General features: G+C 47.2%; 1 protein-coding gene across 1 annotated transcript; it reads right to left on the reverse strand.

Moving 5' to 3' along the window:
* Window positions 1-971: 971 nt before the first annotated feature.
* capn3a (calpain 3a, (p94)) lies at window positions 972-21,006 on the reverse strand (the record flags this gene model as incomplete). Its single annotated transcript, XM_080480601.1, has 20 exons — window positions 972-998; window positions 3,498-3,556; window positions 4,492-4,608; window positions 7,174-7,252; window positions 7,924-7,992; window positions 9,890-9,954; window positions 10,042-10,099; window positions 10,661-10,738; window positions 10,915-10,951; window positions 14,120-14,328; window positions 14,483-14,494; window positions 15,931-16,100; window positions 16,192-16,511; window positions 16,610-16,704; window positions 17,378-17,461; window positions 17,532-17,700; window positions 18,740-18,873; window positions 19,061-19,179; window positions 20,461-20,530; window positions 20,755-21,006. The coding sequence occupies 20 exons, from the start codon at window positions 21,004-21,006 to the stop codon at window positions 972-974; spliced, it is 2,223 nt and encodes a 740-aa protein (XP_080336727.1).
* Window positions 21,007-21,536: the final 530 nt, after the last annotated feature.

The following is a 21,536-nucleotide window of genomic DNA, read 5'->3' on the forward strand; positions in this document are numbered from 1 at the left end:
CACAACTTGTCTGACAGTTTCTTCATTCCATCCATTGACTGAATGATGCATCGTGTTGTCACCACAACCATGGACGTGAAGTTGGACCTCCGCTTAGAACCACTGAAACACAACATCAGCTTCAATAACTGAGACACCGTGAGACCAATACCTACACAAGTATTTATTTGGTTAAAATGGTTAAAAATGCAGTACACTCATTTGACCGAAGCCTAAATATGAAATAACCACAAAAAGCTGCAGTCCAACCCATTTGCCTCGTTCTTTCAAATCCATATCTGAGCCTCCTGATCTTCATCTATCCACATACTGAGCTGAAGACTGTCAGACTGGACCGAAGAAGAAGTCCTGCTGGAGCAGAAGAAGTCCTGAGTGTGTCCATCAGGGAGCGCTGTCCTCAGCAGACGCGAGAGGGTGAAATGTGACTGATTCCCGGCCACAGCAGATCCAGGAGGATTGTAGTTGATATAAAACACGAGTGTCGTTTCCTCTCCACACTGCAGCTTGTAGTTTTCATTGTGAGGAATTGAACAGGTGAGGAAGTTAATTCACGAGATAATCCACAGTCCGGAGGTCACCGACTAACAGCAGTTTGTGAAATTCAACAGAAATGCTTTGAGGTATTGTGACAGAAAAAAAGAGGTTGTGTGTGTTTGCTGCCTGAGAGAAGTACGGTACATGTGCGACGCTGAAGGAGTCGGTAAAAGATCTGAGAGGAGATTGATGATCTGATGATCTGATGATCTGCTGCTGATCTGCTGATGATCTGCTGATGATCTGCTGATGGTGGGAGGACGAAGGAAGAGCAGGAAGGAGATGAAGATTCATCCACATGTCTGTGAGCTGCAGTGAGCTGCAGGGCCGAGGAGGAGGAAGAGGAGGAGCAGGGTGGATGAACGCCCACTGAGTCGGAGGTGAAGCCGGCAGCTCGGGTCCTGGACCGGAGCTCACCGGGGACAAGAGGAGCCCCTTCAGGCGTACATGGTCAACTGGAGCCACTGCACAAAACCGACAGAACAGACCAGAGCAGCACAACAATCGTGAAAAGAGTGAAACTCACCGGGGATTTGCTCCAACTTTATTCATAATCCCATAATCCTGAACGCTTCGCATGTTTTCACCTCCAGGTGGAGCCGTCACAGCTCCGTTAATGAGTGGGTGAGTGAGTGAGTGAGTGAGTGAGCGAGCGAGTGAGTGAGTGAGTGAGTGATCGAGTGAGCTATTCCAGCAGAAAGGTTCTAGTTCTGGTCCAGGTCCAGATTTAGCAGCAGTTCTTTGTCTTTCCACCACCAAAGCCCCGGCCTGTCAGGGGCTAAACTGGTGCTAAGCTGGCCCCACTTCGTTGCTAAGCCATAATAGGGCCAGAGCGTGGCCAGAGCGGGGCTAGAGCGGGGCTAGAGCAGAGCGGGGCTAGAGCGGAGCGGGGCTAGAGTGGAGCCAGAGCGGGGCTAGAGCCGAGCCAGAGCAGAGCGGGGCTAGAGTGAGCCAGTGCGGGGCTAGAGCGGGGAGGAAGAGATGCTGAACCTTTAGCTTTAGAACCTCCTTCAGCCTAGGAACCACTGATGTGTCCTTTAGAACTTCCTTTAGCCTAGGAACCACTGATGCTTCCTTTAGAACCTCCTTTAGCCTAGGAACCACTGATGTGTCCTTTAGAACTTCCTTTAGCCTCGGAACCACTGATGCTTCCTTTAGAACCTCCTTTAGCCTAGGAACCACTGATGCTTCATTTAGAACCTCCTTTAGCTTAGGAACCACTGATGCTTCCTTTAGAACCTCCTTTAGCCTAGGAACCACTGATTTGTCCTTTAGAACTTCCTTTAGCCTCGGAACCACGGATGCTTCCTTTACCAAAGTAGACCAGATCATGTTCCCCCACAATTCCTTGCGGCGACAACATTTAAAGGAACCCGCTCACCGGAGCGTTCAGGGAAACTCAGGATGACTGAAAAAGGAGCAGATCATGTAAGTTACCAAAGTAATAATCTGCATGCTAATTGTATATGCACATGCAATGTAGCCCCCGGCCAGCTCAGTAGGTAGAACATTAGACTCTCAATCTCAAGGTTCATGTCACACGCCGCTCGAGCTGAATGGGCCGGTCCGGAACGTTGTTGTTACACCATGTAATAGGGATATATTAGAGCCCCCGTCTCGCTCAGTAGGTAGAGCATGAGACTCTCAATCTCAAGGTAGAGGGTTCATGTCCCACGCCGGGCGCCACCTTCCTGTGGGCTCTCCACCTGCAGGAAGGTTCTTAATGGTGCAATGTGATCTGGGTGACGGTGCTCAGACTGACACCTCCACCACCCGGGAACAGAGAAGAGGGAGAAGATGGATGGATGGATGGATGGATGGATGGATGGATGGATGGATGGATGGATGGATGGATGGATGGATGGATGGATGTATATGCAATGTAATAATTTGGGGGGGAATTTGTAGTTTTTCCACCACGACAGACGTCACTAACCTTCGCCACCGTCTGATTAATATTGCGTCACCTCGTGGAAGTGTTGTCCGATTGCCACACCACCGTGATCACCTTTCCTTAACTCCTTTAGGAAGCCTCCTAACACCTTTCACTAACTCCTTTAGGAAGCCTCCTAACACCTTTCCTTAACTCCTTTAGGAAGCCTCCTAACACCTTTCACTAACTCCTTTAGGAAGCCTCCTAACACCTTTCACTAACTCCTTTAGGAAGCCTCCTAACACCTTTCCTTAACTCCTTTAGGAAGCCTCCTAACACCTTTCACTAACTCCTTTAGGAAGCCTCCTAACACCTTTCACTAACTCCTTTAGGAAGCCTCCTAACACCTTTCACTAACTCCTTTAGGAAGCCTCCTAACACCTTTCACTAACTCCTTTAGGAAGCCTCCTAACACCTTTCACTAACTCCTTTAGGAAGCCTCCTAACACCTTTCCTTAACTCCTTTAGGAAGCCTCCTAACACCTTTCACTAACTCCTTTAGGAAGCCTCCTAACACCTTTCACTAACTCCTTTAGGAAGCCTCCTAACACCTTTCACTAACTCCTTTAGGAAGCCTCCTAACACCTTTCACTAACTCCTTTAGGAAGCCTCCTAACACCTTTCCTTATCTCCTTTAGGAAGCCTCCTAAAACCTTTCCTTATCTCCTTTAGGAAGCCTCCTAACACCTTTCCTTATCTCCTTTAGGAAGCCTCCTAACACCTTTCCTTAACCCCGTGATGTCATCCAGGGGTTAAGGAAAAGAGGACAGGAAAGGAGGGACTATTTGGAAGCACCCCGTGTATTTAAACTCACATAAACACAAAATCCTCCAACTTCAGTGAGGAATCCCCTTTGGTTGAATTCATTGACAAAAAGCTGAAAAGCAAATTATGTTTGAGGGTTTAAATGTTGATGTTTCGGTTTTCTCTTTCTACGAAACAAACAACGTGAGAAACTCTGACTTTTAAGAAGTTGGACCGTCGTGACGCCGTGAGGAGAGAGTGACCATACGAATGTCTGCTGTCGTACCTCCAGGACGCTGAGTCTGATGGTGCCGTCTCCGTCCTGATCGAAGGCCTGGAACGCTCCTGGAAACAAACACTGTCATTTAACGCAGAGAAGAAATCCCACATTTCTAAAGACATTTTTACTCATATAGTATTTTACACACGTGTCTGTACACAGTGAGTAACGACTCGTGTCAGTACACAGTGAGTAACGACTAGTGTCAGTACAGAGAGTACTGTTGTCTCTGCAGATCATCAAAGTATTGAAACACGTTGGTAGTTTAAATGTTTCTCAGACTTTTACTGTCAAACCACAGAGACGACCCCATGACCCTGGAACTGGCATGGTTCCATACGCCACCCCCCAGCCTGCAGACCCCTCCAGCCTGCTGACCCCCTCCAGCCTGCTGATCCTCCAGCCTGCAGACCCCTCTAGCCTGCTGACCCCCTCCAGCCTGCTGACCCCTCTAGCCTGCTGACCCCTTTAGCCTCCTGACCCCCTCTAGCCTGCTGATCCTCCAGCCTGCAGACCCCTCCAGCCTGCAGACCCCTCCAGCCTGTAGACCCCTCCAGCCTGTAGACCCCTCCAGCCTGCTGACCCCTTTAGCCTCCTGACCCCCTCTAGCCTGCTGATCCTCCAGCCTGCAGACCCCTCCAGCCTGCAGACCCCTCCAGCCTGTAGACCCCTCCAGCCTGTAGACCCCTCCAGCCTGCTGACCCCTTTAGCCTCCTGACCCCCTCTAGCCTGCTGATCCTCCAGCCTGCAGACCCCTCCAGCCTGCTGACCCCCTCCAGCCTGCTGATCCTCCAGCCTGCAGACCCCTCTAGCCTGCAGACCCCTCCAGCCTGCTGACCCCTTTAGCCTGCTGACCCCCTCCAGCCTGCTGATCCTCCAGCCTGCAGACCCCTCCAGCCTGTAGACCCCTCCAGCCTGTAGACCCCTCCAGCCTGCTGCCCCTCCAGCCTGCAGACCCCTCCAGCCTGCTGATCCCCCAGCCTGAACAGTGTGGACTTACTGAACATGGCCTCCAGCCGCACCAAACAGCTGATGAAGCTGTCGAAGTCGATGTTCATGTTCTCGTTGGCGTATCTCATGGTGATGATGTCATAGAGCTGGTTGTTGAGACGGAAGCCTGAGCGGGACATAAGACACATGACTGTACAGTGACAAGGACAGGAAGAGTTCAGGCTGCGAGTCCTTACAACGTCAGCAAACAATCAGCCAAACAGAGTCACCGAGAGTTACTGAGAGTTACTGAGAGTTACTGAGAGTTACTGAGAGTTACTGAGAATCACTGAGTTACTTAGTCACTGAGAGTCACTGAGGCACTAATAGTTACTGAGTCACCAAGAGTCACTGAGTTACTGAGTTACTGAGTTATTGAGTTACAGAGTCCCTGAGATGCACTGAGATTTACTGAGAGTTACTGAGTCACTGAGAGTTACTGAGTTACTGAGAGTTACTGAGTCACTGAGAGTTACTGAGTCACTGAGAGTCACTGAGTCCCTGAGAGTTACTGAGTCACTGAGAGTCACTGAGTCCCTGAGAGTTACTGAGTCACTGAGTTACTGAGAGTTACTGAGTCACTGAGAGTTACTGAGTCCCTGAGAGTTACTGAGTCCCTGAGAGTTACTGAGTCACTGAGAGTTACTGAGTCACTGAGTTACTGAGAGTTACTGAGTCCCTGAGAGTTACTGAGTCCCTGAGAGTTACTGAGTCCCTGAGAGTCACTGAGTCCCTGAGAGTTACTGAGTCACTGAGTTACTGAGTCACTGAGAGTTACTGAGTCACTGAGTCACTGAGAGTTACTGAGTCCCTGAGAGTTACTGAGTCACTGAGAGTCACTGAGTCCCTGAGAGTTACTGAGTCACTGAGAGTCACTGAGTCACTGAGAGTCACTGAGTCCCTGAGAGTTACTGAGTCACTGAGAGTTACTGAGTCACTGAGTCCCTGAGAGTTACTGAGTCCCTGAGAGTCACTGAGTCCCTGAGAGTTACTGAGTCCCTGAGAGTCACTGAGTCCCTGAGAGTTACTGAGTCACTGAGTTACTGAGTCACTGAGTTACTGAGAGTTACTGAGTCACTGAGAGTTACAGAGTCCCTGAGAGTTACTGAGTCCCTGAGAGTTACTGAGTCCCTGAGAGTCACTGAGTCCCTGAGAGTTGCTGAGTCCCTGAGAGTTACTGAGTCCCTGAGATTTACTGAGTCACTGAGTTACTGAGAGTTACTGAGTCCCTGAGAGTTACTGAGTCACTGAGAGTTACTGAGTCACTGAGAGTCACTGAGTCCCTGAGAGTTACTGAGTCCCTGAGAGTCACTGAGTCACTGAGAGTTACTGAGTCACTGAGTTACTGAGAGTTACTGAGTCACTGAGTTACTGAGAGTTACAGAGTCCCTGAGAGTTACTGAGTCCCTGAGAGTCACTGAGTCCCTGAGAGTCACTGAGTCCCTGAGAGTTACTGAGTCCGAGAGTCACTGAGTCCCTGAGATTTACTGAGTCACTGAGTTACTGAGAGTTACTGAGTCCCTGAGAGTTACTGAGTCCCTGAGAGTCACTGAGTCCCTGAGATTTACTGAGTCCCTGAGAGTCACTGAGTCACTGAGATTTACTGAGTCACTGAGAGTTACTGAGTCCCTGAGAGTTACTGAGTCCCTGAGATTTACTGAGTCACTGAGAGTTACTGAGTCCCTGAGAGTTACTGAGTCCCTGAGAGTTACTGAGTCACTGAGAGTCACTGAGTCCCTGAGAGTTACTGAGTCCCTGAGAGTCACTGAGAGTTACTGAGTCACTGAGTTACTGAGTCACTGAGTTACTGAGAGTTACTGAGTCACTGAGTTACTGAGAGTTACAGAGTCCCTGAGAGTTACTGAGTCACTGTGTCCCTGAGAGTTACTGAGTCCCTGAGAGTCACTGAGTCCCTGAGAGTTACTGAGTCCGAGAGTCACTGAGTCCCTGAGATTTACTGAGTCACTGAGTTACTGAGAGTTACTGAGTCCCTGAGAGTTACTGAGTCCCTGAGAGTCACTGAGTCCCTGAGATTTACTGAGTCCCTGAGAGTCACTGAGTCACTGAGATTTACTGAGTCACTGAGAGTTACTGAGTCCCTGAGAGTCACTGAGTCACTGAGATTTACTGAGTCACTGAGAGTTACTGAGTCCCTGAGAGTTACTGAGTCCCTGAGATTTACTGAGTCCCTGAGATTTACTGAGTCCCTGAGAGTTACTGAGTCCCTGAGAGTCACTGAGTCCCTGAGAGTTACTGAGTCCCTGAGATTTACTGAGTCCCTGAGTCACTGAGATTTACTGAGTCACTGAGAGTTACTGAGTCCCTGAGATTTACTGAGTCCCTGAGAGTCACTGAGTCACTGAGATTTACTGAGTCACTGAGAGTTACTGAGTCCCTGAGAGTTACTGAGTCCCTGAGATTTACTGAGTCCCTGAGATTTACTGAGTCCCTGAGAGTTACTGAGTCCCTGAGAGTCACTGAGTCCCTGAGAGTTACTGAGTCCCTGAGATTTACTGAGTCCCTGAGAGTTACTGAGTCCCTGAGAGTTACTGAGTCCCTGAGATTTACTGAGTCACTGAGATTTACTGAGTTACTGAGTCACTGAGTTACTGAGTCACTGAGTTACTAATAGTTACTGAGTCACTGAGTTACTGAGTCCCATTATGTACATGAAGTATGACAGTTCTTTTACCTGCGTCATTGACAGCGTTTCTCATCTCGTAGCTGTTGATGCTGCCAGACTGGTCGGCGTTGTAATGTTTAAATATTCCCTGGAAGACAAGACGGAACAAATGAGAGAGAGAGAGAGAGAGAGAGAGAGCGAGAGAGAGAGAGGGATGGAGAGAAAGAGAGAGAGAGTGTGAGAGAGGGAGAGAGAGAGAGAGAGAGCGAGAGAGAGAGAGGGATGGAGAGAAAGAGAGAGAGAGTGTGAGAGAGGGAGAGAGAGAGAGAGAGAGAGAGAGAGAGAGAGAGAGAGAGAGAGTGTGTGAGAGGGGGAGAGAGGGATGGAGAGAAAGAGAGAGAGAGTGAGAGAGAGTGTGAGAGGGGGAGAGAGGGATGGAGAGAAAGAGAGAGAGAGAGAGTGCAAGAGGGGGAGAGAGGGATGGAGAGAAAGAGAGAGTGAGAGAGAGTGTGAGAGGGGGAGAGAGGGATGGAGAGAAAGAGAGAGAGAGAGTGTGAGAGAGGGAGAAAGAGAGCGACAGAGAGAGAGAGAGAGAGAAAGAGAGAGAGAGAGGGAGAAAGAGAGCGACAGAGAGAGAGAGAGAGAGAGAGAGAGAGAGAGAGAGAAAGAGAGAGAGAGAGAGAGTGTGAGGGGGAGAGAGGGATGGAGAGAGAGAGAGAGAGAGAGAGAGAGAGAGAGTGTGAGAGAGGGAGAAAGAGAGCGACAGAGAGAGAGAGAGAGAGAAAGAGAGAGAGAGAGAGAGAGGGGCGGTGCTCTGACCTGCCACTGTTTGATTTTATTCCACAGATGTCTGAACTCCTGCAGGTTGAGTCGACCGGTTCCGTCCATCTACACACAGTTAAGACTGAAACCAACAATCAACAACAACTAACAACCCACAACTAACAACAACAACTAACAATCCACAACTAACAACAACAACCAACAACAACTAACGACCCATAACAACAACAACAACAATAACCCACAACATCAAAACCCCACAACAACCAACAACAAGTAACAACCCACAACAAGTAACAACAAAAACAACAACCCACAACAACTAACAACTGACAACAACAACCAACAACGCAAACAACAACTAACAAGAACATCCAACAACAACTAACAACCCACAACAACTAACAACATACAATAACAACTATGAACCCACAACAACAACAACAACCAACAACAACTAACAACCCACAAAAACAACAACTAACAACAACTAACAACCCACAACAACAACCAACAACCCACAAAAACAACAACTAACAACAACTAAGAACCCACAACAACAACAACCCACAAAAACAACAACTAACAACCCACAACTAACAACAACAACCAACAACAACTAACAACCCATAACAACAACAACAACAACAACAATAACCCACAACAACAAAACCCCACAACAACCAACAACAAGTAACAACCCACAACAACTAACAACTGACAACAACAACCAACAACGCAAACAACAACTAACAAGAACATCCAACAACAACTAAGAACCCACAACAACTAACAACATACAATAACAACTATGAACCCACAACAACAACAACCAACAACAACTAACAACCCACAACAACAACCAACAACCCATAAAAACAACAACTAACAACAACTAAGAACCCACAACAACAACCCACAAAAACAACAACTAAGAACCCACAACAACAACAACAACCAACAACAACTAACAACAACAACCAACAACTATCAACCCACAACAACTATCAACTAACAACAACAACTAACAACAACAACCAACAACTAACAACCCATAACAACAACAAACATCGTCCCACAGAATTGTCATATTTGACTTCACTGTCCTCGACATGACGTAGTATGATAACATAAAGAGGAAGAACCTGCTCCACCTTTAATTCCCTCTTCATCATGTGATCTAAGCTTCTTATTGAAACGGACTGATTCACTTTCACATCCAGTTCTTTCATGTTTTTGACGCCTCCGTCGAGTTTCCTCGCTGGTTGTTGGACCTCAACGTCTCCTTCAGTCTCCCCGTGTGACTGTTTTCCATCTACTGTAGCTTTAATCCCACTTTGTGTTCATGGATCTGGGATCGACTCCAACAAGGTCTGATTGGACCAAATAATGTCTTTTTAAACAAACCAACCACTTTATCATGAAGGTAAGAGCAGTTTGGTCCTGAAACAAATCAATAAATCGATCACATGTTGATGAGTTCACTTGGAATTGGGTCTATTTTTCTTAGACTTGAAGGTTCAAAACTGCAATTTAAAAAATGTTATTATGTCTTATTATGCCTCGTTCTTTGAGGTTTAAGGGAAAACTAAACACTGCTTTTAATGTCAGTGTGAATATTCATATTCTTTGTCTGTTACTGTGTCACGTAATCAATAAGTTGATCTGACAATTTTTGTTGTTTTGTTATATCTGGTCTCTGTACGAGCTTTAAGTCAGCCTGAAAAAAGCGCTATATAAATCCAAGCCATTATTATTATGATGATGATGATGATGATGATTATCATCATCATTATTATTATTATTATTATTATATCTGTGAATCTGTTGCATCGCCATGTTTCCCTGTTTCCACTTCGTGTGGGGTAAAACCAGGGGGAGCTCCTGTGAGCCAGCGTCATCACTGACGATTGATCACTGATGATTGATCATTGATTGATCACTGATTGATCACGGCCCCCGGGGGGCGTCGGCAGCCCGCAGCACTTGATACAAAGGATACGTCCATGAGAGCAATCATGCTCCTGCAGCTCTCCAGGCTGAAGCCCTCCGTGTTCAGGTCCTTATCTGGAAAACCAATAAAGCAGCAGGCTGAAGTCTGAGTACTAATCAATCGTCACTCGGCCTTCATAACGTCTGTTGGACTGGACTCACGTTTGGTGATCACTCTGTTAAGAACGTTCTTCAGTTCGTTGGCTGAGATTTCCATTTCCTGCGAGAGACGGCAACATACTTTTCAAATGGTTTCACCTTTCCTGGACAGTCACTGTTTGAATTTCTTGGCAAATCTTTCTCACTTTAATTCACTTTGTATTTCACATAAATATTGTAAATTTGGCAAACAAACAGGCAGACGTTTGGATTTCAAAGAGGGCTGCAACAAAAGAAACAATCAGATGATTATATCTTCTGAAGGAGCTCACCAAGGTCTCGCTGAATATTTGTGAGAAAATTTAACATGAGTTCTTCTTCATGCCGTTTCTTTAGTTTCCTAGAGTCTCGTCCACTGGATGACAGACTGGAGTCTGTGCTGTGATCATCCAGCAGCATGTCAGTTCTCCCCCTGACTGAATCACCACCACGACCTGCGCTTCGCGGCAGTGACATAGCAGGGATTTCGAACTAGCAAACGTCTGGTCACCAGCGCACGATACCATCTGACAATGTTAAATGAGGCTTTCTGCAGTGGTGAGCAGTTTCTAAGAGTCTTCTGTAAACAGCAGCGATGGTTACGAGACCAGAGGTGAGCGGTGCAGGTTAGTAAAACACTCACATCGCCGGCTATTTCCTGAAAAATCGAGCGGAACTGCTGGTCGTCCTCGCTCTCTTCGCCCGCCGAGGCCGGCGCCGGCTGTTCGCCACCGAGGAGCAGAAAGACAGATGAGAGGCAAAGTACTGCTGCTGGTATGGAGATTCTGCGACGTCCAAGTCTCAGTTTTAACGTTTGACAGGAGAAGCTTCATGCTTCTACAGCTACAGGAGAGTCAGGTCAGTCTGCAAACTGTGTACGAGGAAGACGCCACTCACCACTGGATGATCGGCTTCGATCCTGTTCTCTATCTCCCTGAATGAAGACCAACAAACAGCAGTCACAACATCATCCTCACATCTGGGCCCAAACCTCTTCAGCTTCAAGAAGCATTCAAACTCCTACGAGGAACTTTGATTTTTATTCCCATACTCACGTTGCACCAAAAACAAGAAGGTTTTGCAGCTGTGAATAAAAGGTTAGTTTGATACCACCTGAGTCCAGAACGTCTTGATTGTAGGTTTGTTCTTCTTCTGAGACTTGATGGTAAAAGTCTAACCTACAGGAGCTATCAAAAGTATTGATCCCGCTTGAACCTTTCAACATCTTGTCACAATACAATTGTAAATTCCGGCTTTTATGTGACGACTAACACAACGGGAAGAGGGAGGAAAATGACTCGTGGTTTTAAAATGTTTTTAGAATTAAAAAACTGAAATGTCTTCTTTCCCCGTCCTCTGAGTATCTGAATTAAAATGGTGTGGCCTCCAGTAGGCTCTTCATCAGCACTGAAACACTGATGCTTCCTTTAGAACCTCCTTTAGTCTAGGAACCACTGATGCATCCTTTAGAACCTCCTTTAGTCTAGGAACCACTGATGCTTCCTTTAGAACCTCCTTTAGCCTAGGAAACACAGATGCTTCCTTTAGAACCTCCTTTAGTCTAGGAAACACAGATACTTTCTTTAGAACCTCCTTCAGCCGAGGAACCACTGATGCTTCCTTTAGAACCTCCTTTAGCCTAGGAAACACAGATGCTTCCTTTAGAACCTCCTTTAGTCTAGGAAACACAGATACTTTCTTTAGAACCTCCTTCAGCTGAGGAACCACTGATGCTTCCTTTAGAACCTACTTTAGCCTAGGAACCACTGATGCATCCTTTAGAACCTCCTTTAGTCTAGGAACCAATGATGCTTCCTTTAGAACCTCCTTTCGCCTAGGAACCACTGATGCATCCTTTAGAACCTCCTTTAGTCTAGGAAACACAGATACTTTCTTTAGAACCTCCTTCAGCCGAGGAACCACTGATGCTTCCTTTAGAACCTCTTTCAGCCTAGGAAACACTGATGCTTCCTTTAGAACCTCCTTTAGCATAGGAAACACTGATGCTTCCTTTAGAACCTCCTTTAGCATAGGGAACACTGATGCTTCCTTTAGAACCTCCTTCAGCCGAGGAACCACTGATGCTTCCTTTAGAACCTCCTTTAGCATAGGAACCACTGTTCCTGTGCTTTAGGAAGTTTCCTAACACCTTTCACTAACTCCTTTAGGAAGCCTCCTAACTCCTTCAGGTTAGATGATGTCACGGGGTTAAGGAAACATGCATAGGAAAGGAGAAAGGAGGGACTACTCGGATGTACCCCCTGAATCATTGTCCTTCCACTTCACGTTGTGTTGGTCTGTCACATGAAATCCAGTGAAAAATGTTTGTGGTTGTAATGTGACCGAATGTAGAAAAGTTCAAGAGGGTCAAGACTCTTTTTCAAGCCACAGCGTGTGATTATCTAGTCCTCGGCTTCTGAGGGACTAAAGGTCATATCTACTAATTCATAGTTCTTCAGACAAGGCCCAAGTCCCTGAGACCAGAGTCCTTCAGGTCCCAGTCCCTCAGCGTGCAGACGGGTTCTGCAGCGGGCTGGTCCTCCCGGGCAGCAGGGGGCGATGGTTGGTGGGAGGGAGGTGAGTGTTTGTAGAAGCAGCACTGAATGTTTAGAAAGTTTACCGGATCATGTCCAAAGTCGCTTGTCCTAAAAAAGATTCCATAACAGCTTCGAACTGGGGCCGATTTCTTCCAGCTCTACAAATCAAATCGCCGTTAAAATTGTTTGCTCTTGGTGGTTTGAGTCCCACCCACCAAACAGTGAGAACCCCCCCCACGTCACAGAAACACAAGCCCACAAGGAGGAATGACACTGAGGCTCATCGTGGCCTGTAGGGCTGGGTACTGTGAGGAGGATTACATTAATATATCATTAATTCAATAAAAAACGAAATCTAGAAAACCTCCAACACTGATGGATGAGTGCATCAAACTGCATCCAAAACTGAAATAATCATGGGAGACTTCGGATTCTGCTGGATTGAGGATTTAAACCAGGTCCAACACACTCAGGTCAGTGTGGTAAACCACGTTAAAAACTACAGCTACCGTAATTTCCGGACAATAAGCCGCTACTTTATTCACACACTTTGAACCCTGCGGCTTATAAAATGACGCAGCTAATTTATGGATTTTTATGGGTTAACAGGCTTCATGCCGCCAGATTCTAGATAAATTTCTGCTCTGGGGGACCTCGTTTCCATGGTCCAGAACTCCAGCAGCTGACAGCCGTGAGTGATGCGTTCAGGTGCATCACGTAAAGCCGCCCTGCTGGACTCCATGGATGAGAAATCTTCCTCCTCAGAGCCACAACCAGCAAAAAACTGATAAAATACTTTATCAACAGAGAAATAACCCTCACCACACACACACACACACAGACACACACACACACACACACACACACACACACACACACACACACACACACACACACACACACACACACACACACACACACACACACACACACACACACACACACACACACACACAGTGCTGTGTGCAGGAATTTCCAGCACAATGAAAGTATGAAAATATGAGCAATCCCCATGTTCCTGTAGTGAAATTCCTGCCCGGTTACAACCTGGACGCCTGCAGCTTATAGTGAAGTGTGTACAATATATGTACTTTTTTTTTTTTTTTTTTTTTTAATTTTGCGATGCGGTTTATATTCAGGTGCGCTCAATAGTCCGGAAAATACGGTAATTAATTTACATGGAGGGTTTCTGCTTGGACTAAAATGCACAAGGTTACTTTTGGGACTGTGAGAAAGTACTGGAACTAGTACAGGAAGTACGAAGCTGTGATTTTCAGCACAATTGATTTAAAATGTGATTCAGTGTGAAGTGGATCTCCTCATGTTCTGCTGAAGGAAACACATCAAACCTTCAGCGACTCTACGTGTGAATCAAACAGCTGATTGATGCGTGTTGATACCCAGCCCCACCGAGCCACGCCGAGCAGCCGTAACAGCTGGATTATTCCCGCTGCTCTGCGTGTTTCTCCTCCTGAAGCAGGTGTGTAGAAACAAGCAGAGCAGCGACAGTGGCTGCCCCCCACAGCTCGCCCCGCCCCACCCCGCCCCTTGCCCCGCCCACTCACTCTGAGGTGTTCCTCTTTTCAGAGAAGACCCGCAGGATGAACTCGCCCTCTTGGTGCGGCTCGTAGGTGGAGGGCACGATGACGTACTCCCCTGGGCTCAGGCGGAAGCGCTGCGTCACCTCCCGCAGGTTGATGTACGACTTGCAGCGAGCTTTGGAGGAGTTGAACAGGAAGAAGTCTTTCTGCATGTGCTGCTTGTTTCCGTGCATCTGCAGGAGACATCGCCACGACAACGGCAGGACGACACACATCAATAACTGGATCCTCCGTGGATCATTTTCAGGATTATTACTGGAAAAGTTGATGTGGATTTTATAAAGTGAGAGAGTTTGATGAACTTGCAGCTCCTCAGTGATTCCTCACCTCCTTCGGCACCTGAACAGACGCAGACGCAGAGTCAGCAGAGTGGAAAACATGTCTGACCAGTAATAATGATCAAAGAGGTCATATTATTCAGCTGTTCTCCTCCTCCTCCTGGTCCGGTCGCTCCAGAAACCTTCAGTATTCTACGTTTCTAGCTCCTCCTTGATTTTTCCTCATTTGAATATTGGATCATAGGAGCTGCATTCAGAATCTGCTGTGTCTGTGTGAGCTGGACTGGCTCCGCCTACACATGCCCATCTTGGGAAGAGGAGGAAGTACTTCCTCTCGTGGTGCCATGTGCCAGAGCAGAGCTGCCTAATTGTGGGAGGAGTCAAAGGGAGGAGCTACCTTGATTGGGATTGGTTAAACCCCCAATGACACTATATAGGGTTTGATTTCTGATTGGCTGGTTGGAGCAACACACTTTTTAAAAACTGAAACAAGCCAGGGACAGAGAGGACAGACTGTCTTCACTTCTGGGACGTCATTCCAGGTATGGGGACGATTAGTACTGCTGGAAAAATACCTTAGGAAGTGAAGTTTGAATAATATGACCCCCTTAAGAAAATTACAGGAAATTATCTTAACAATGAAGTCTTCATGTTAGTCTAATAAATTCATGCATCAAATAATAAATGCCAGCCCAGCACCTTTCATCATCATAATATGTCCTTTTGGATATTTTAGGCAGCCAAAGTTAAACACACTGGGTTTAGGTTAACACTATGCTACACTGTGCAGCTCATAAACAACAAACCAAGTAAATATAAGATACTTGATGAGTATTTACTATTTTAGCAAAAAGACTTGAATACCAATACTACAGATGAAATCCTTAAAAAAAAAAGAAGCAGGGTAAAGGCTAGATGATGTTTTGATGCTTTCTGTCAGAAGTTAAAAACAGAAAGATTTGACCGCAAAACGTTTTAGTGCTGAAAACAACTTCAGTGTAAGAAATGATGTAAATGACGTGTGAACATCAGTAAACATCAGTGAACATCAGTAAACATCAGTAAACATCAGTGAACATCAGTAAACATCAGTAAACATCAGTGAACATCAGTAAACATCAGTAAACATCAGTGAACATCAGTTAACATCAGTAAACATCAGTGAACATCAGTGAACATCAGTAAACATCAGTGAACATCAGTAAACATCAGTAAACATCAGTGAACATCAGTTAACATCAGTAAACATCAGTGAACATCAGTAAACATCAGTGAACATCAGTAAACATCAGTAAACATCAGTGAACATCAGTAAACATCAGTAAACATCAGTGAACATCAGTAAACATCAGTGAACATCAGTAAACATCAGTGAACATCAGTGAACATCAGTAAACATCAGTAAACATCAGTAAACATCAGCTGCAGGTTTCAAATGTTTGAAGCAGAAACTTGTGGAGGACATTTAAGAAGAAGAAGAAGGAGAAGATAGGAAACCTCGTAGATGGCGAATCCGATGGTGAAGAGGTTGGCTCCCATCTTGCGCTCTTTCCGTCGGTTCTTCTGCATCAGCGCCACCACGAAGGTGCAGCCCACCTCGTTGTCCTCGGGGTCGTCGTCCTCCTCCAGCAGGCGCAGGCGGTACTGAGGGTTCGTCCAGAAAGTATCTGAACAGCAGAGCAAATCTTTCTGATCAGTTCTGGAGGGACAAATGTCAACCTGATGGAGAGAAACAATATATGAGGGGGGGGGGGTTACCTGGGTAGTTCCTGCAGCCCCCGGCGGAGCAGCCCCTCACCCAGCGACCCTCGTTGACAGAAACCGTCCACTTGTGGATCTTGTCGTCCTCCAGGGCGTCGGGGGTCAGGTTACAGATCTCGATCTTGGTGTAGTTCTTCTTGAAGTCCTCGAACGACATCCTGAACAAGAACCAGCAGATCAGAACGGCGAGGCACACGCTGCTGAGTCGACAGGAAGCAGTGTGGAGGGCAGGAACCCACCAGAACTCTCCGTCCTCGGCGCTCTGGTGCTGCAGCTTCTCTTTCTCAGTCTTGGACAGCGTGGCCCACTCCTTGGAGCTGAGGAGGAACATCACAACACCACACACAAGCTTCAGATTACAGCTGGTTGATGCTCGGTGTTGAGCTCAACGTAAAGCAGTGAAATAAGAGTTCACTTGTCGCTCCAGGGACCGTTCCACTCCACTTGACCCCACGGGTTCCTCAGACGCACCAGACGGACTTTAGCCTCTTTGTGTTGAGACGCTTTGCACTGCAGGAGGAGAAACTTCACTGATTAATAACTTCATCAGCTGTTTCTGATGGAAACTTCAATATTTACTGCTGCAACGGAAGAACCACAGTGGAGGGATGGAGGGATGGATGGACGGAGAGACGGATGGATGAGTGGATGGATGGATGGATGGATGGATGGATGGATGGATGGATGGATGGATGGACAGATGGATGGATGGATGGATGGATGGATGGATGGATGGATGGATGGATGGATGGATGGAGGGATGGATGGATGGATGGACAGATGGATGGAGGGATGGATGGATGGATGATGGATGGATGGATGGATGGATGGATGGATGGATGGATGGATGGATGGATGGATGGATGGACAGATGGATGGATGGATGGATGGACAGATGGATGGAGGGATGGATGGACGGATGGACAGATGGATGAGTGGATGGATGGATGGATGGATGGATGGATGGATGGATGGATGGATGGATGGACAGATGAATGGAGGGATGGATGGATGGATGATGGATGGATGGATGGAGGGATGGATGGATGGATGGATGGATGGATGGATGGATGGATGGATGGATGGACGGACGGACGGATAGACAGATGGATGAGTGGATGGATGGAGGGATGACCTGGCTGATGGTAGGATGGATGGATGCATATTGTGGAGCGTGTCTCACCTCCTCCACCGCCGTCACGGAGTAGGCGTGGCCCTTGACGAGTCCGGTCACCGTTCGGGTCTCGAACCGAGCAGGAACCAGCGACTGGAGAGAAGAAGCGTCAGCAGCAGACAGACGAAGGTTTTCACTGAGGAGGTGATGGAGTTTCTCTCACGTCAATGGAGCAGCCCATGAGGGAGCCTCGCTCCAGAGCTTTCTTCATGATCTTGTAGAGCTCTTTAGGAGCTTCCTTCATCTCGTAGAACTCAGTGACTCCGCCGGTGAAGTCCTCCATGGCCTCGGTGGTGTTTCCTCCCTTCAGGGCTTCGTAAGAGCCGTGCAGCCTGAACACATGTCAGAGTGGATCAATCAGCCTCAATCAATCAGCCTTAACACGTCAGAGTGGATCAATCAGCCTCAATCAATCAGCCTTAACACATCAGAGTGGATCAATCAGCCTCAATCAATCAGCCTTAACACGTCAGAGTGGATCAATCAGCCTCAATCAATCAGCCTTAACACGTCAGAGTGGATCAATCAGCCTCAATCAATCAGCCTTAACACGTCAGAGTGGATCAATCAGCCTCAATCAATCAGTCTGAACGCGACAGAGTGGATCAATCAGCCTGAACACATGTTTTGAATCCAATTCTAAGCCAATGAGTGTGAAAGCTGTGAGGACTGTATTCTCCATCAGTATTAAAGAATCAGAAACGTCGTGTTCAAGCTCCAGATGATCATTAAGACTTTGCCTGTTTTAATAATTGTTGTCTGGGTGAGGTGGCGAACGCTTCAGCAGGGACTGGTTCAAGTTACTGTTCATACACTTCAGGTGAAACCAGACATGGAACCAAGTCACATGCAAGTCTCAAGTCATTTTGTTCTTGGGAGAATCAAGTCAAGTCAAGTCACCTTATTTTCCTGTACTCCTTGAACATATATTTATTACCTTCGCCAACGAAAGTTTGGCCGAAGGTAATGAAGGGCACGTTCGTCACACAGTAATGCAGTCAGGATAGGGAATCGAGAACATTTTGGTCTTGTTTTGACATCGATTGGATTCAAACTGACCACGTTTTTGTGACCTAGACCTTGACCTTTCACCCAATGGCTTTCCATCTATCCATCCCTCCATCTAACCATCCATCCATCCATCCATCCATCTCTCCATCCATACATACATACCAATGAACAAATAAATACACTCAAACAAAAACCTAAACTTTGTTGGTGAAGATAATAAATACACGTTAAAAGAAACATGGAAATGCAGTAACTTGACTTGAGAGCAGCTCTGGTTGGACGTGACTCGCTCCAGAGACCTGCAGGTGTGACTGCGGCTCCCGTCCAGGTGAAACACAGACAGAAAAGAGAAGCTCTCACTTGGCGTAGGCCTTCTCCAGCAGCGCGCTCCAGAACTCGTTCCTCTCCGCTGACTTGGTGAAGACCAGCTGGTTGTTGAACGTCGGGATGCGGTCGTCAATGACGACGTCGACCCAGTCGCCATAGCGCCAGAACTGATGCAGCCAAACACATCAGAGGTCAACCAATACAAACATTTCTTATCCACACATTTCTGACGCAGCAGCTTCACTTTCAGGACTGATTCTGGGAATAATGTTGGTTTTACAACGAATGTAAACTATTAATGTCCTCATGCTTGTTTCTTTTTAAAATCCAATACTAGTTGTAGCTGGTTGTGACCTGGAAGTGGAAGATTCCTCCGTAGCCTTCAGAGAAGCTCTGCTCCTGAGGAACGACTCGGTACAGAAGCTTCTCGTTCAGGGTGAGGCAGGCGATGGCGGCCAGCAGCCAGCAGTCACCTGGACACACCAAGACAGTCCACGACAGTTCTTCATACGTGGTGGTGAATTAGATCGAAATATGGGAGGAACAACCGTCTTCTCCACGGACAGAATCGTTCAGTATGGACACGAGGAGTTAATCACAACGTTTTCCAAAGATCAATACATGTTGAATCAGAAGCATTGTGGTTGTTTCTGTGGTTCCAGACACACACACACACACACACACACACACACACACACACACACACACACACACACACACACACACACACACACACACACACACACACACACACAGTGTAGCTTACAGTCATGGTGGCAAACCTTCCAATGAAAAACCAACTTCAAGAAAAACCTTTCAGTCACATGATTATATTTATGTAACTTTTTAAAACTCTAAGCATCTGTTCGTCATTACGTCCACTAATGTTGTAATAATATCATTGGAGTATATTTATCCGTATGTCTTTCAGCGAGAGTGTCAAGAGATTGTCCCCACAGATGGACATCAGGCCCTGGAAGGTTCCATTACATTTTGGAGGGGATACAGAATTCAGGTCAACCTTTGACGGACGTCAGAACTCTCTGATTGCTCTTGTTGTTTAATAATTCCAAAGTCAGTGATTTATATTGTGAAGCTTTTTATGAATGAATCTTGTGATTAATCTCTCCAGCCGCAGCCCGGCTTCAGGACTCTGAGTCCACTGCAGGGCCGCAGACCACACTTTGGGAAACACCAGTCGACACAATTAGCAGCTTGAACTTCTGAACTATCAAATGGAATCCCGGCGCTGCTGAAACACTCCAATGGACAGGATGCAACAAGCAGCCGCATGAATGTTTTCTCTGCTCAAACCAGATCAAAATGATTTGGAACAAAAGGGAGTGACTGAAACGCTCCAGGGAAAAGTAAAATAACTCATTAACAGAATGTTGTGGTGGAGCTGCTGATGTTTGTGCTTTCCGTTGGGAGACGGGGTGGGGGGGCGCTTCGGCTGGAACAATGTAAGTTTTTGAACAGGAGCTGTTAACAGTTGTCCACAGGACCTTTGTCCACTTGGCTCCCCTTTATTTTCTGTCTGAACACAGCAACAATGAGAAGTGCTGCTGGTTGGATTCCCTTCCAAAAGAGCGAGCACAATGTGCGGAGGCCTGGTGGGGGGGCTCCAGTCGCTGTGCACTGACCTAACAAACCTGCTCCCACCTGTTTGAAACACCTGAGGAGAGCTAATGCTCCTCCACATGACAGAGGATGTGCTGAGCATTAACACTATGAGCAGAACCAGCAGGACTCACCCAGGTCTCCTTGGCAGATGTCCGTCCTACTGGCTCCTCCAACAATGAACTGAGGGTTCTCACAGATCTCCTGCAGACAATAAACAAAAAGTTAAGATCCATTCGCACTGTCAGATCCTCTCATTGACGGCGTCACACAGCGATGGCTGCAAACAGGAAACATTAAAGCATCAGCGACTCTTCAGGTCCCTCCTGCAGGCCTGTGAGGAGAAGCTGCTCTGCAGCTCCCGATTAACCCTCAGCAACACGTCGACTCATCCTCCATCAGTCCTCCACCCGAGTGTCGAGCTTTACCTTGGGCCTCTTCCACACGATGTTCTTGACCTTGTTGGACTTGTGTCCGAGCTCCTTGAAGCCCAGAGACTCCACGGTGGCGGGGAAGGACTCATCCTCGAACAGGCTCTTCCTCTGGAGACACTCCTGCCGCAGGCTGCTGAAGTCCTGGCTGTTGAAGCGCAGCGGCTTGTTCAGGGAGCCCTCGCCGTCCCTCCGCTCTCGTTCCCGGATCAGCCGGTCGCAGAAAAAGCCGGACGGTGTGTAAGGCATCTCGTCTCAGCTGATTTTTTTTTTTTCTCCACTTGTACTAAAGTCTTACAAGCCAAAAGGCCCTGGCATAAATCCAAACAGCTAATATGTGATTGGCTCCTCCTCTGAGTGACGTGCTCGTCGCCTCCGTCACTGTGAAAGACGCATTCACCTAACCTGCATTCACCTTTCCACACACACACACACTCCACATACGTGTGTATCTGCTGCGTTCCCATTGGCCGGAGTGGACAATGGGCGGTGAGCTGTGTGGCGGTGGGCTGCCATCATTGTTGGGTGACACAAAGGGCAGCGGGCCGCGGTGGAGGGCATGTAAAGAGTGGCGGTTCAGCAGAAGGCATTCAGAAGCTTTAAACCTCTTCTCAATGGAGCTCAGCATCGAGCAGTCTCAGCAGAACACGGCAGCTCCACATCCACCGCCGCCACTCGGCGGAAACGTGCGACAACAAACTGCCTGCGAGGGACCGAAAGAAAAGTTTAAAATGCAATCAACACCAGCAAGCGTCAACACAAGGAAACCTCAACAGATA

Source organism: Lipophrys pholis, assembly GCF_963383615.2.
Source record: "Lipophrys pholis genome assembly, chromosome: 14".
NCBI lineage: Eukaryota > Metazoa > Chordata > Actinopteri > Blenniiformes > Blenniidae > Lipophrys > Lipophrys pholis.